The sequence below is a fragment of the Melospiza melodia genome, chromosome 11, assembly GCF_035770615.1.
Source record: "Melospiza melodia melodia isolate bMelMel2 chromosome 11, bMelMel2.pri, whole genome shotgun sequence".
Classification (NCBI taxonomy): domain Eukaryota; kingdom Metazoa; phylum Chordata; class Aves; order Passeriformes; family Passerellidae; genus Melospiza; species Melospiza melodia.
In genome coordinates, this window is record NC_086204.1 from 10,522,816 (window position 1) to 10,538,964 (window position 16,149).

General features: G+C 49.3%; 1 protein-coding gene across 2 annotated transcripts in view; it reads left to right on the forward strand.

Moving 5' to 3' along the window:
* Window positions 1-620: 620 nt before the first annotated feature.
* The window catches only part of NR5A2 (nuclear receptor subfamily 5 group A member 2), an 87,220-nt gene continuing 71,691 nt past the window's right edge, over window positions 621-16,149 (forward strand). The window contains exons 1-4 of one of the 2 annotated variants that reach the window (XM_063165545.1): window positions 621-910; window positions 10,702-10,839; window positions 13,175-13,293; window positions 14,512-14,653. In XM_063165545.1, the coding sequence (XP_063021615.1) occupies window positions 847-910; window positions 10,702-10,839; window positions 13,175-13,293; window positions 14,512-14,653 (463 nt within the window). In that variant the 5' untranslated portion in view covers window positions 621-846. The remainder of the gene's footprint in view (window positions 911-10,701; window positions 10,840-13,174; window positions 13,294-14,511; window positions 14,654-16,149) is intronic. The other variant, XM_063165546.1, reaches the window with a different exon arrangement.

Sequence of the window (16,149 nt, forward strand, 5' to 3'; positions counted from 1 at the left end):
CTACGTATCATAATCCTGGGATATCAATGTTTAACCATGCTGTAAAGCTCTTTAGTGAGAAAGTAGTATATGCTTTCAACTAAATGGCTACAATCTGGAGCTACTCTCCAGCCTGAGGACTGGGGCAATAAAATGGTTTTGTGTGACAAACTATCAGGAGAGATTTGCTGGTGCTGTTAGTCAGAGTGTAGAATCCCCAGTGCATTCAGAAGCCTCCCTTAAGGAACTAATGCTTGATTGTTTTGCCATCCAAAGAGTGTTTACAGAAGCCAAAACAACCATGCTTGCTGTCCACTGTGCAAAGAGGTGATGACATCAAGAAGACAGGTCACAAGTCTGAGTTTATAGACATTACACTCATGTTGGTATGGCTTTTCATCCACTCAGTATGATCTTATGACCCCACAACTTTACAACCTTCCCCTCTCTGGGCTTCCTAGCACCTCTCCACTCTAGGTTAATCATTTCTCTGCCATTATCTGCCAACAGTTCTTATCTCTTTTGCTGTCACTTTATAACAGGGTCTCTTATCAAGCTGTACTAAATCACGTGATGGTGCCAAACCTATCACAAGTTGCAATTCTTCTGATTAGAGACTATCATGAAATGGGATACATGGTTTACAGCAGGTCACTAATGCTGGAAAAAGTACAGAGTCCACTCAAAGACATGCTTGTTACTTTCTGAATTCTTGGATATTTTTTTTGTTGTTGTTCATCACGCCGACTTTCACTGAAGGCTATCATAGCCTGAGTCTCAAGGCCAGAAAAGTTTACAGGCTGCACCTCTCCTGTACTCAATGCTGTACCCCTTGTACCCAAGGGTACGGTATATTTACACCTAATAATGTCTTCTGGTTCTCACGCAGCCACCATACAGGAATCTATAAAACATGGACTTACATCAGCTGGTAAGTAACAGTTTTCTAACTGTTTTGAAGATTCTGTGTAAATATATTAGATTTCTGGGTATCCAAACTTAAAAAATCACTACCATTGGGTGAGCCTATGATTAATTTGCACATATACTTAGGCTAGAGAGAATATTACCAAATCATGTAAAAATATAAGAAAACAGATGATGATCCATAGAGTAACAATTTTCTCTAGAGATAATGCAATTATCAAAGACATATAATTTGATAATTAACAGTATTTTTATCCATTATGATTGATAATAACTGTGAAATTGTGCGTGTGCATGTAGAAACATTTGCAAAAATTAGATTTAAATTGCTTCTGGCCTGATAATTCATATTGAAGAAAATCACAGGAATGGTTTTGTCTTTTCAGTGATACTGTGGTTTCTGTCAAATGCGGATTCTTTCTTAGAGCTGAAAATGTCATTCAGTGGGAGTGGGCTGGGTAATAAAAGTCAGTTAAGACTTCAGAGCAGCAAAGTGAATACTTTCAGTAGCATATGGAAACAGCACCCGCTCCCTGTCAGAAAGCCATCAGGCACAGGTTGCTCTGGCTTGCAGGCACAAGGGGCATTGCACAGCCAGATGTCCCAGGCTGTCCCAGGCTGTGGTGGCTGTGGCTGAGCCCCAATGGGTGCATGTCCCCACTACCTCCCTGCCCTTCTGCACACATTTCCTGTCTCAGGCCACTCTGTCTCTCACCACACACCTGGAGCGAGGTGCCTTTCCCTGTCCCACCAGGCTGTGCCCAGGCTGAAATTGGGGCCAAGCAGGCCTGCAGAAGGCTTACCAGAGGAAAATTCTCCTTCATGGAGCAGAAGGTGCTTCACAAGCCAACCCAGCAGTGCTGCAGGTTCCACAGCCCAGGGTTTTGCAAGGCTGTGCCTCAGCACAGCATTTCCTGGCAGGGATGAAAGAAGGGATCTTTGGCCCTCAAGCGGAATCAGGGCACGCTTTCCTCCTCTTGCCCCAAAGTGCGTCATCACAGGGCAGGTGAGGAGTTCACCCTGATGCTGGGTGTGATGTGGGCACCTTGCCATCAAGGGAGGCTTTGGGACCGTGGGGATGGAGGGCACAGCAACAGCTGCAGGAAATAGCCTCAAACATAACTGATCTTTGTCTTCTGGGTAGAGCTGATGCTTCTCCCAGAGAAGGGCTCCCACCTTGGACCGAAGCATGTTTCAGCCAGATGTCCCCTCAGAGTCCCTGTGCCTCCCTACAGGTGTGGGGTACTCCTCTGCACAGCTCTGCCCCCAGAAACACACAGAAAAGGTGGCAAGTCCAGCTTCCCCTCCAGGTCTTTCTCTAACTTTTCCTCTTTCTGGTTGCCACAGAGGGACCCTCTGGCTCTCTTTCCTGAGGAATAGTAAAATAATTATACATCTCATTTATCTGAAGAGTGGTTACTGAGATAAGGTTTCTTAAGGTGAAAGGATAAAACCCTAGGAGAAGGGAAAATAAAACACTCACTTGTGATATTTAGACCAATTAAATGTCATTTTCATGGTTTCCAGAAGACTGGCAGGTCCTAGTTCCCAAAATCATGTGGATATGACAAATGACATTGCTACAGGGAGTAGCAGAGACTCTTGTCACCATATCACTTATACATGTGCTGTGTCACAAAAATACCAGGACAGATTCATAAAGCATGGCCCAGAAGCAAGCAGGCCTAAATCTTGGGAAACTTTCAAAAATCCTGTGTACTCTGATTCAGGGGAAGGATTCTGTCCTTCCATGACACTGATGAGCCAGAACCCATGGTAGCATCCCTGAAAAACTCACGTAACTCAGCCTTGTGAACTGATCACCATGTACCTGTAAGGGTTAAATGGAACCCACACCAAGGGTTGGGTTCCATTTAACCCTTATAGAGGGCCTCTGCTTGGAGCTGGGGGAACCAATAAGGAAGTAGCCAGATTCTGTTCTTATTTGCACTGGAGAGTAGTTCTTTAGAAAAAAAAGCTGTCCTCCCAGGTTAGAAGTACAATCAGCAGCAGGGTCACATACTCGTAAGAGTAAATCCTATCCCCAGGCTTTTGCTTTTGTCCTGTCCTTTCTGGCATTCTCCTTCACTTTTCCCTTTCTAACCAAGGCAGAGTGGATGGGTTTCTGAGAGGCTGCCACAGCCTCTGCACCCTCATCCCACCAGCCCCTCAGGGGAGGGACACTTGCTGCTTCCCACCACAGGGGCTGAGTTGCCCTTGTCAGGGAGCACTCTGTGCATTTCCCCATCTGGCAATAAGTTAGTTTTTGTTATAAACCACTGACATGTCACAGCTTCCTCCCAGCAAGGAGGGCATCTTCCAGCTCCCATGAATGCAAATCAGACTCCACTGGTATAAATAGCAGTGGACCTCTCCCTTGGAGGGCAAACACAACCAACCTGGACCTGGAGAGTGAGTGGGCACTACTGGTTGTTGATACCTGCTTTTAGCTTTATAGTCACACAATCAAAAAGGCAACCAGAATTCACAAAATCTTAATAGTACATCCTATCTTCCAGATGACAAACACCATATGGACTTATAAATGGTTTTATGGAAGTGCCATGATTTTTTCTCTTCTACCAGATTCTGAGGCAATACAAAGATAGTTGACTAGTTTTATTTTTCCTCAAATCAGCCTCTTGTCTTAGCATCATCAGGGATATTATGCAATTTTTATAAGCATTAGCTATGATTATTTAACAGAAATAACTGTTTAATTTACTTTTAAAAATGGTTATATAAGAGGAAAAATAATCTACTTGTAGTTTACAACTGTGATATTTTTCAGCTTGTAGAATACTTACTGCCGTCTTCATTTTAATGTATGTCCTCAGGCAATTAATAGTATTCAAATTAGGGCTCATGAGTCTGGCAAAGTTAGTTTTTATGTTTAGTAGTAATAGGAATAGTAGCATTTTCATGTGATTAACAAAGACAGTATATACTATCTTTTAAAGTTTAGATCAAGATTTTGGCCAGCATTTATGCAGGCAAAGCTTTCACAGCCGTGAACAGTTTGAGCTGTGTGAGGACTGTAAGATATGCCATAGGTTATTTTCTTATGTCATTAGACTTTTGCTGTTACTCTTATCAATTTTCTTCCCACTTTTCCTGTCCTCATTTGCTTATACTGCAAATGAGCTATCTAAAAGGAGCAGTATTTACATTTACATCCAATTTTTTTCTGTTAGTCTGATTTTAAATACCACAGTACATGAGGCAAAGATGATGCCTGTGTGAGGGATCGCTCCACTACTGACAAAAGCCTCAAGCTTCCTGTCTGTGAGGGTAATTTAAAGGTCAGGTCTCAAACTTGTCTTATATATATAGGGTGAAAATGAAGAAGTGTCTGCAGGAGGATTTGTGTGCATCTGTCTTGTGGGGAAACCCATTAAAACTTCTCATGATAGATCATTATTAATGTCTAGAGTTTACTCACATATTACATGAATACATATATATATATATAACCTTATATATTAATATATATTAGTACATCCTTATGTGCAATGAGCAGACATGCAAATGAACACAATCCTTATCAAGATTTCTCAGTGTAAACTATGCCTAGTTTATCTTCTCATAGTTATTATTTTACATTATGTGTGGATAAATCTTGGGACAAATAGCTATGTATGAGCTTAAACTTTTTTCATTATAAAGATCAGCTATAAAAAATATTTTTAAATAAAGTTTTCCAAGCTTTGAAACATGGAGGGAGGGGGAGGGAAGAAGCAGACCTAAACCATCTCTTTTTTCCACCAGCAGATCAAGGTCAATTGCCTCAGCAAAAGAAATTTCATTTTTAAGCCTGTCTGTGCAGGATAGAAATCAATTATCTCTTATGATACAGAGACCGGCGCTCAGCCCTGACGGGAGCCTTGCGGTATATACAAATATATTTGGAGTTCTATTCCCAGACTAAGCTCTAGCTTTTTAACTAGAGGTTCCACACTCGGCTCCACAAGGGTAGCACAGACAGAAACAGAATCGCCTCATCAGAACCGTAATGATCAGTGCTGGGAAGGGGCGATGGGATGGCGGCGGAGGGCAGCGTGGGGATGGTCCGGGCAGTCCCTCGGCCGCCGCGGGGCAGCGGCTCCGCTCCTGGGCGCGGAAAGGAGCCCCGCTGATGGATTCGCCTCCCCGCCTCCGGCTGCGGGGGAAGCCGCCGCCCCCGCGGCAGACAGCGGCGATCAGCGAGCGCGTTTCCCCGTCGCACCCTTAGCGGCAACACCATTGCCCGGGCAGTGCGGAACTAAAGGCGTTTTCCATACAGAATTCATCTCATTTCGGGGCGGGAAGAGGAGGGGGGAATTTCTAATAGACTCCCCGCTTGCAAAACTGGATCTTTAAGTGTTGAATGAAAGAGACCTGATGATGGGATCGATCCAGGGAAGCCGTGCCGCCAGCCCTGAGCACGGCTCACCCCGTCCCCAAGGGCGCCCGGGCATGCCTTAGCCCTTCCACGCCTTCCAGTTAGTTCAGCAGAATGTCGGTCGGAAACCGCCTTGCAGCAACAAGTGCCGGCAGCCCGTGCCCCAGGCGTGCGGGCCGCCCCGCGGGAGGGAGCGCGCCCCGGGCGGGCGATGCTCACCGGGCCACGGCGGGGCCCGCGCCCCGAGCCGGGCGGGACGGACAGACGGCGGCAGGACGCGGTGAAGTGTTACGCCACCTCACTGATGACTCACTTACCAATAAAAGAAAGGCAATCAGAGCGATGCTTTACCACCCACTTGGCCCTGCTCGCTCCTCTCTCCGAAGTCTCCTGTCATTCTGCAGCACGCTGCTGCCAGGTGCTCATAAAAGCAGTGCATTCCGACGGGCAGCAGGAGCTTGGCCGAGCTTGAAAAATGGCTTTTCGGTCAATAATTGACCGTTTGGAAATGGCTCTCTATGCCGGACCAGAGCGGAACGACGTCTCTGTAAAGCAGAAATGAATGATTAGCTGTATAAAATGAAGGCAACAGGCACAGACGTGGTCCTCTGTGGCGTGCGTTTTACTACAAAAGAATTTCAGTCTGAGGCATTCACTCTGTTTTGCTGAGAGTGATCAAAACCAAACCAAACTAAACAAACAAACAAACAAAACAAAAAAAGAAGAAGAAACTGAAAAAATGAGCGGGAAGTGGGAAGTGTATTTTTGTGTTTGGAGTGGGTTGATTTAATAAGTTATGGATCTTTTTTTCTGGGTTGTTTGTTGTTTTGTTTTTTTCTAGAAGGGACAGTTCCTTTCCCAAAACCTGAGTTGGAGGCATTTAATGAATCCCAGGGAACTGAATGCAATATCGCCTGGGCAAAATGATGAAAGGAGACCGTTGGCTACGGGGTTTGGAAGGTTTTGAGGTAGTCTGCTCTGATCATATGTAGGGATGATCTGCTTATCACAGGAGGAGAGGAGAGGAGAGGAGAGGAGAGGAGAGGAGAGGAGAGGAGAGGAGAGGAGAGGAGAGGAGAGGAGAGGAGAGGAGAGGAGAGGAGAGGAGAGGAGAGGAGAGGAGAGGAGAGGAGAGGAGAGGAGAGGAGAGGAGAGGAGAGGAGAGGAGAGGAGAGGAGAGGAGAGGAGAGGAGAGGAGAGGAGAGGAGAGGAGAGGAGAGGAGAGGAGAGGAGAGGAACTTAATTTGCCATGCTTTTCCTGATGTAAATAGTCTCGTAAAGTTGGGCGTGACAGGTGTGTGAGGTCAAGCAGCAAAACCGCGTTCTGAACTTTCCCAGCTGCACAGAGATCCCGTGCCGGCCGCGCTGCCGCACGCTGCCTTCGCCGGGGCGCTTCTCGAGGCAGGGCCACTGCGTGCCCGTGGCAGTGACAGCCTGTGCCCGAGGCTGCGTGTCCATGCCGAGGACAGGATGCGTGATGCTGACTCCTTCCCCGAGCTTGGCTGAAGTCACTGTTTGCACTGAGTGATGGCTCAGAGCGGCTCTGCACCGGCGGCAAACGGGAATGTTCAGCGGGAGAGAAAGGGAGACAGGATGAGGATTTCCCTCCTTAAATACTTCCCTTTAAGTCTTTTTGATTGGTTTTGGATTTAGACTTCCCAGCGGAAGAGTTTCAGTCCTCCGCTTATTTATCTATTTCATTTGTTTCTGGGAAGTTTTTCTTGAACATCCATCTCCCCGCCTCCCCCGCTCATCCCACCCCACAAATGCTCTCTTTCGCTACTTTGCTGGGAAGGTAAATGAAACCTTCTCCAGGACACCTCCCGACACAAAGCTGGAAGAGAGATCATGCTATTTGTTTCTCATCGAGATCACTCCAAGCTGGAAATGTCTCTGCTTAGGGAAAAAGACTTGGAAATTTGCTGAGGTTCTGTGCCTTCTTGGAAGCTGTAAGCAATCGGAGCTTGTCTTGAAATATCATCACACAGAAACCTCTGCCTTGGAAACAAAGAGGTGGAAAAGCTGCAGATTACTTAACATTAGAGAATGGGGTTTTTAAAATGTAAATGTACATACATTTAAATAGGGAAGTATAAAGTATTCCAGGTCTTGCTCCTTGTACTAATCAAGGCTGCTGGAAGCTCCCCGAGCCATCATCTTTTATAATTATAATTACACGCGTCAATCAAGACCTTCAGGCAAAGTCAGAACAAGGCAGGCAAACTCAGGAGAGAAATCGCATTAAAAAAAAAAAAAAAAAAAAAAAAAAAAAAAAAAAAAAAAAAAAAAAAAAAAAGTTTGGAGAACTTGGTAAGGAATGGAGAAGAGATTAGAAGAAAGGGTAATTAAGGTTGCTCAAGGCAATCGTGAGAGCTAGAACTCCATGTTAAATTAAATGTAGCCACAAGGGACCAGGTATCATTTATAATATGTACTGCCCTAAACTGTTACTTCGGAGAAATGTGGATGTGTAATAACCACTCCAAAGTATTTTCATCCATAGCGATAGCTCAGAGAGTCACTTTGCCATGTACAGTTGGAACTCCCTCTAAACAATTCCCTGGCAGAATGGCACTAAGCCCCTGAGTAGGAGGGAAGAGCCCGGGGACCGGTGCTAGGGCCGCGCCCGCGGGGCAGTGTTGCCCGCTGGGGCACTTAGCCGCGGTGCCCGCGGGGGCCGCAGCCCGCCTGAGCCCCGCAGCACTCGGGCTGGTTTCGCCTGCCCTGTCCCGGATGCGGCGTTTCCTTCCCCGGCTTTTCCCCAAAACGCAGCTGCCTTCCCGGAGCAGCAGTAACGAGAGCGGCAGCACGGAGCGCCCCGTCGGGAAATCGCCAAGCGGCGCGACCCACCCGGCGGCGAGCGAGAGGGAGGGGACCGGTTGTCCCCGATGGAGCCCAGCGGGCTGCAGGACCCGGGTCCGCAGGTGTCCTGATGGTCTGCTGTAAATGCGCTTGGAACTGTGCCCTGATGACTCTTCTCCTGCGGGGCAGGGCTGCGAGGAGATGCAGCTCCTCTGCGAGCCGCCCCCGGAGCGCTCCGGCCGCCCGTCGGGCCCAGGCGGCCCGGCCGCAGCTCGGAAGGCCGGAGGGCCGCGGCCCCGCAGCGAAGCGGAGGCCCCCGACCCGCAGCCCTCTCGGCGGGCGCCCGAGGGAGGGAGCGGAATCGGCGCTGTGCGGCTGTCGCCGCCAGTGTTGAGCCGCCCGGGATCAGCGCAAGGCGATGCTACACGGTGGCGCTTGACAGAGGGAATGTTTGTAACTAGTGCACCTGGGAATAACTTCCCAAGGGCCGAAGGAGGGTCTCAACACGAGCTACTTCTGCCCAGAAACGGGGTCATTCTCTCTAGATGGTTTTCAGCCAACCCGTCTTAGCCGTCGAACTGCTCGGTCCCGCATCTCGTCATGTTGCTGTCCTAACACTTATTCGCAGAGGATCTGTTTAATTGTGAAATTATAACTTGAGAAATAACGTGTTGGTATCGTTCGCCCGCTCGTGCTCCCGCCCGAAGGCGAATGGCGGAAGGTGAGAGTGGAAGGAGACAGAGAGGTCCGGGCCTCTCTGAGCGTTGGATCCATCCCCCAAATATCAAACGCTGCACAGAGAAAGGAAAAAGACTTCTTCTACGCCGGTGGTGCTGATGTTGGGTTGGCTAGGAATTTGCGTTGAGTTAGCAAAGGTGTCTCAGCTACTGGTTGCAAAAAGTTAAGAGCACAGCCGAGCTCGCTCTCTGAATGTGGAGCGCCTGTCCCAGCGCGGGTTCACCCTGCGATCATCAGCACTGCTGAATAAGTTACAACAGCCGCCAGTTTTCCCTATCGCTCTCCCAGCCGATGGGAAATGCCATACTCCGCGATGGAGACACTTCCGCGCCTCACTTTCCATCGGAAGCAGTTTTCACCGCCAAACATTTTCAGCTTCTCCAACACTTTATACAGATTAAAGAGTGAGAGGAGAACGGGCAACCGAGCGCTCGGACGAAGGGCTCGGATGCTTTCCAAGGTGCAAATATCGCTCATCCCACACCATCAAACCTATGCGGCGCAGTAGGAACGGCGCGGAACCCCCCGGGCCCTCCCGGAGAGCGGGGCGGAAAGGCCAACGAGGGCAGGCAGACCTCCGGCCCGGCTCGCCGGGCGGTCGGCACCCAGCTGCCCCCGGAGCCCCCGCAACGCCGCGCCGCGGGACCGCTCGGCTCTCGCCGCTGAGGCACACACTTGCGAGAAACGAGTTCTTTAGGACAACTTGGAAAATAGTGCCGCTTGCTGCACTGTGAGCCGGGGAAGGGGGGCTCAAGCGATGGCTCTGCCAGGGCTTTGGCTTCTGTGCAAGAGACTGGCACTGACCGATTTCGCACGACGCTTAGGGAAGGGAGACCCAAAAAGCCTGAATAAGCACAGCGAGCTCCAACACGGTTCCCGCTTGCTTGTTTCAGACTCCAGGGCTGCGCGGCGGCAACGTGTCCGCAAGGGCAGAGGTTTCCGCTGTCCACCCCCGACCGCCCAGAGGGAGGGCGAGGGCCGGGGTCTCCGCAGCCGGCGCTGGCCGGGCGGAGGCATTGCCCCACCGGCCCCAAGAGAGATTGAGCGTGGCTGCCCACTGGCACAGAGGCACGGCCGCTGAAGGCAGTGCAGGCGTAGCCCGGCTTGGCAAGGCTGGTAGCCCGTCGGGCTCCGCTGGGGCTGGAAGGGGAGGCAACAGGCCAGACCCTCACAGCCCCGTTTAAGAACCGGGTAGGGGTGACTGCACTGGGCCACTGTGTGCGCTCTGCACTGTGTTCGCTGGGGGTGTTGCTCATCCCGCCTCTGCCTTATTGGCTGCAGCGGCGGTGCCGGGGCCCCCCTCCGCCGGAGTCCTCGCTCCCCACAGCCCCCGGGCTCCCGGAGCGCCTCCCCGCGGGCCCGGGGCTAGAGGTCCCGACTCGGCACCTCCGCACTTGTACCGGGGGGAAAAGGGGGAGGAGGAGGGGGAGGGAAAGGAGAAGGAGGAGGGAGGGAGGAAGGGAGGAGGGGGACGGGGGTGGGAACCCTGGCCAGCAGCACCAGCGGCGGCAGAGTGCTCCTGTGCACTGTGCCGCTCCGCATGGATCGGGGCGCCGGGCTGCCGCCGTGCTGAGCTCCGGGCGGAGCTGCTGCGGGCTCCCGGGGTTCCTCTTTCCTCCCCAGCACCCCCGGTCTTCCTCCTCCTCCTTCTCTCTCCTCCGCCTCCCGCCGCCTGCAGCTCGACTACCACTCCGCGGCTCCCTTAGCCGCGGGCACCCGGCGGCTCCTCCCGGCGGCCGGGGCCGCTCGGTACTCCCGCTGCAACTGGGCAAGGGCTGGCGTGGAGCAGAGGGAGGGAAAAACAGGAAGAGGGGGAAGAGGCAGCAGCCGCCGAGCGCCCCTTGCTCCAGCTAAATCTGTGCTGCCGTGTCCAGGTGCTGGTGTCGCGGACGGACACGGAGCCCCCAGCCCGGCCCGCAGCCGCCTTGTCATGCTACCCAAAGTGGAAACGGAGGCCCTGGGACTCGCCCGGTCGAATGGGGAACAGGGGCAGATGCCGGAAAACATGCAAGGTAAGGGGGGAGACGCAGGGCGCTCCCCCTCCGCGCACGCTCGGGTTTCCCTCGGCAAAGCGCCCCTTCGTCCTGCCAAAAAAGTTTGCGGCAGTTGCTTGCGAGCTGCCCCGTCACCGCCCGCTCCGCGCCCCGCCGAGCCCCTGCCTTCCCGGGCCGGCTTTCAGGGCGGCTCGATCGAGGACAGGGGGCCGGGGTGCCAGGGCCGAGGCGACGACAAAGCCCTGCTCAGAAGGTGCAAACGGGGCCGAGAAACTGCCAAGCATCTGGCCGGCGAGAGCCTACCCTGGGGTGCAGACGTCCCGTCGGACGCTGCCCGGCCCCGCTGCAGATCCAGGGGATCTCGGTCTAATCCCCATTCCGCGCAAAACGGCCTCGAAGTTTATGGCAGGTGGAGGTACGCGTGGAAGTTCTGGCGAGCACCCTGCGTGTCACACGCCGTCCCGAAACGGGACCCGAGGGCTCTGTCCCGCGGGTGAGGCGCCCACAGGCACCGTGCAGGTGGTAGCGGCGGTGTAGCGAAACTTCGCAGGAACTCTGTGGCGGATTTGCGGGGTACCCAGGAAGGCAGAGGGATGCCCAAGCTGGGATGGTGCTGGCAATGTCTATGTCGGGCGGCGGGACCGGGCTGTTCCCGGTGCCGTACTCGGGGCCGGAGCAGTGCGCGGAGGGAGGGGGCGCAGACCCCGCCGAGGGTCGGCTCCCTGCCTTGGAGCCCGGTATGGCCGCCCCGCCCCACGCGACTCTCCCGGGGCAGAAACTCCCGTCCCGGCTGCTCTTTAGAAACTGTCCCCTCTCCTCTTGGGAGCCTGCTGGCAAGGAGAGGCAGGGTGGGCCGGGGGTTTCGGAGGTGCCGGGAGCGACCCGACCGCCCCTTTTCTCTCCTGTGGAGGATGCTCCGTGCAAGGGCGCGGCGCTCGGAAAACCCCTGCTTTCCCACTCTTTCCTACGGGGAGGGCAACCTCGTCCCAGACCCTGGAGCCGCGACCGCGGGAGCAGAGGGGAGGGCCGGGCCCTCCTCCTCCTCCGCCCGTGGCCGCCCCGTGTCCGCCCCATGCCGCTGACAGGAGGCGATCCCCGGCCGTGCCGAGGTGGCTCAGGAAACGTTTTGCCGGCAGTGTGACGGCGGGATAATGCTCCCGGGAGCTCCCTCGAGCGCCGGGTGCAGCTCCTTGCCTTGGCAAGCCGCGCCGGGGGCTTCGGGCCGAGTCTGACCGCCCCGCTGCCCCCGAACTGTGGCAGCCGCGGAGTTAAAGACAAAGAGGCGACATCCTAAGCGGTCCAGCGGCGATGCCCAGCGCCTCTCGCCGTGTTCAGGAGTCCTCCGCTGCCACAGTGCTTGTCGAAAAGGTCGGAGGTTTAGCGGCAGGGAAGGGGAAGGAAACCGGCCGTGCAAGGTTTTTTCTCAGAAGTAACCGGAGCGGCTGACTGGGCTCCTTGTGAGGGTTAGCCTGGCTCGAGTGGGCACGCTCCGGGCATTCATTCCGCATATTTTAGCCCCCCCGTTCCCTCCTGACCGCCGGCTTCTTCCCGAGCGGCAGAAACTTCAGGCGGCGCCGGCGTGCAGGTTTCACGGCATTCCCCGGTAGCGGGGGGAAGCCGGGTCCGCCGGCCGGGCAGAGCCTGAGCGCATCCCCCGAGCACGGCGGCCCCGGCTCGTGTCTCTCTGCCCACACGGAACAGCTAAGAAGCGTTCCCCCCGGACCGCGGAGCTGCCGGCTGCCACAGCCGGGGGTGCAGCACGCAGCGCTTGCCCTGGCCCGCAGGGGTGGCGGTCATCCCGAGACTACGGGCTTGGGAGGCGCGGAGGAGGTGGTTTTAACCTGGTTTCGCGAGTAACTAACCGGGATTTCACACGGGGCAAAAGTGCTGGGGCCGTGAGATACAGCTTTAGTCTAGCTAAAAATTTGCGGGCTGATGTTGAAAGAAAACTTTAACGGAAAATAATTACTTTCAATATACAAGTGACAATCTTTTCGTTCTGCTTTTTTAAAGCTTACACCTGATCATTTTCGGATTTAAATGAATTCTTTCAGTTTGTGATTCCATAAAATAAGGACTAGGCACTAAAGGCACTCTATAAGTATAAATACTTAGAACATAAAACTTAGAAGCTGATGCATTTTACTACACTTGATAAGTACCATGCAGATTTGCTGATGATGGGAAGTTGAATGTCTCCATGCAATTTGTATTTTTTAAATAAAACTTTTTTCTCCCTCTTTTCAGTGGTGTGCTTGTTTAAGTAAGCTTTGTCTCTAGATAAGAAAGTTGCAGAATATTTGAGTTAGTAATGTAAATTCTAATTGAATATGCTATTTCTCCTTTCCCCCAGTGTCTCAGTTTAAAATGGTGAATTACTCTTATGATGAAGACCTTGAAGAGCTGTGTCCAGTCTGTGGAGACAAAGTCTCTGGGTACCATTATGGACTTCTCACCTGTGAAAGCTGCAAGGTTCTGTACTAATCAGTCCATAAAAACACAAGTATAGCAAAACTGTTTCAAAGAACAAGCAGAAAAAAAAAGGATAATAAATAAACCAGATGTATAATATTTTGGGGTTTTTTTAATATGTTTCTTAATACATTCACGTTAAATAATTAACCACCAAAAAGCTTTAGGATGCAGAAGTCTCTTTGAGAGAGACCTCTGCACAAATGCAAATAACTGGGACTGTTTTGCATTGTACTTTTGTCACTGTTTTTTAGTATTTTGCTGTCGTGATGTAGTTCTAAAACAACTTTCATTGCTAACTCTGCTAAATACTGGTTTTAGTTGATTTATATTTCTTTTTCTGAAAGATAAAGTAGGAAGATTATCCTTCATGCAGATCAGCTTTGCAAAATCTAATGGAGCTTTCTTAAGATTTTTTTTTTCATTCTTCACTATTGCAATGTCGATCTCTGTGATTATAATGACCATGCACTTTTTTCATGCAAACTCTAACTGTCACTTTGACACACAAAGTCAAGTAACCAATTAACACATAGAAAGATGAATATACCTGTGTTGGTCTATTGTGCTATAAGGTTTAAATAATTGTGAATTTATGTCAGATTTTTCATGTAAAAATTTTTAAAGGGTATTTACAGTTACTCTAGCAGTGCAATGTAAGTGAAGTTCCTTTGCCAGAACAATGCAATTTAAAACACTCGGTTGCATGGAAAAATTAACTAAGCCCACTATATTTTCACTAAAAAAACAATCAATGAGAAGCAAATGACAAGCACGTACTATCCCTCCAGCATGCCCCACTGGGATGTAAAATAGCCAGAGGTACTCTGTACTACTCTTATCTTTGCAGCTACTTATTTCATGTAAAACTACTTGAAAATGAAGACTTTAATAATTCTGCAATGATTTAAGAATGCGAAAGGCAGCAGTCAGTGTCACTATTTCTGCCACTGGTGTTAGAGGCATGGAAGGCTATAGCCTCCTTAAGGTCTCACCAAGCTTTGACATTAAGTCTATAAAACATAGCACTAACACAAGAAAACCTCCTTTGCAATCTGGTGGCTATCTCCTGGGCTCAGCTGGCTAATTTAAAATAAACTATGTAACTTTGTAAGTGCTTGAATGGCTTCTGAAAATTATCTTACAATGAATTCCATGAAATGCTGAATGAAACACACGTTCAAGCAAAAGAGGCTAATTTTTGTGTCTATCATACAGGGATTCTTTAAGCGAACAGTCCAGAATAACAAAAGGTACACATGTATAGAAAATCAGAATTGCCAGATTGACAAAACACAGCGAAAACGATGTCCTTACTGTCGATTTCAAAAATGTCTAAGTGTTGGAATGAAATTGGAAGGTAAGAGCTATAGTCTTGTTGATATCTTCAACTATACTATAAAATTATAGGATAAGATGTTTATGCATTGTATTTTATATTAAAAGGTTATATAGTTATGGCTTTGAAATGTTAACAAAAGGTTACTTTGTATGGTCAGTGAAATTGTTGCTTTATAAAAAAATCTAATAAGTAAATGGGAGATTACTACCATTAAGGAAGCAGTCAAAACCATAATCCATTTTTTCATATAAGTATATATTTTGATATTTCAGGCTTTTCAAGTTCGTGAATTCATGGATGTAGATTGAATAATTTTGCAGCTTTTAAAAAAGACATAATTTAGATTAAATATAAAACAACTGTCCAGATTAGAAATAAAATTATTCATTTGCTACGGAGAGTGATCTGATTTTATTTGCATTTTATCTAGGGTTGGGTTGTTTTGGTTTTTTTACATATGTTCTTCATATGTAAAAACACCAAAGGCAGAACACAAAGAAACAGATAAAATAAGGGTTTTTCTCAGACTGACTTGCCTTTGAGATTAAGGAGCCAAATAATCTCTAAAGTTGTGTCCTATATTTTTGTGATGCTGCACCTGCGAGGCTGTTGTGATTGAAAGAGGATAAGGCATTCTGAAGTATACTTTTTGACTTCATTTCACTTTGTCATCTACAGAGAACAATGAAAAGTGTACAATACCCTTTCAGATAACCAAATGCAAAAATATCATCAACATGAAGTTGTGAATCATGCATGGTTCATTCTAACTTTGATATATAAAATATTAAAATTCAGATTTCACAGTAGATGGCATTTTTCCTTGACCAAGGACAATTTCTTAAATTCCTTACTGTTACAACTGTATGAAGTGACATTCACCCTAGACGCTTAGCCAGAAAAAAATCAGGCCAAGGAGGAAAACTGTAAGCCATGAAGGGAACCTGAAAGGACAAGAGGCAGTCACCAGGCTCTGGCAAAGGGAAGCTGTTGATACAACTGAAGATAAACAGAAAAATCAGCCTCCTGCAGTTTGATTGATTCAATAGTGTTGTATTTGCCCACAAGACTGAGCTAGCACTGACACACTGCACTAAACATCCTGAATCATTGCATGTGCTTCCAAATTCAAACAGTACAATTACAGGACATGTGGAATCCTTTTGTCATTGTTGGCATTAAGAAGAAGGATAAAATACATTTGCCTACTCCTACTTTCAGCTCCTCTCACTTGCTGACAATGACACAAGACTAAACTTTGTCTTCTGTCATTACACAAAGTTCACCTTAAATTTAAGAGGGATGTATACAAAAGCACTTCCTAATCCTATTTGGCTCACAGCTTTTAATTGCAGAGTACCCGTGGGGATACTGTGTATACAGATTTAAAATTAACTACATTTACTAGTGATAAAATTCATTTAATGCATTTTGTTAACAGTCAGTATTCAGAAGTAGTATTGGCAGCTAATTTTTCCTACAAATTCAAACAAAACACCTGTAGTTTTAAAGGT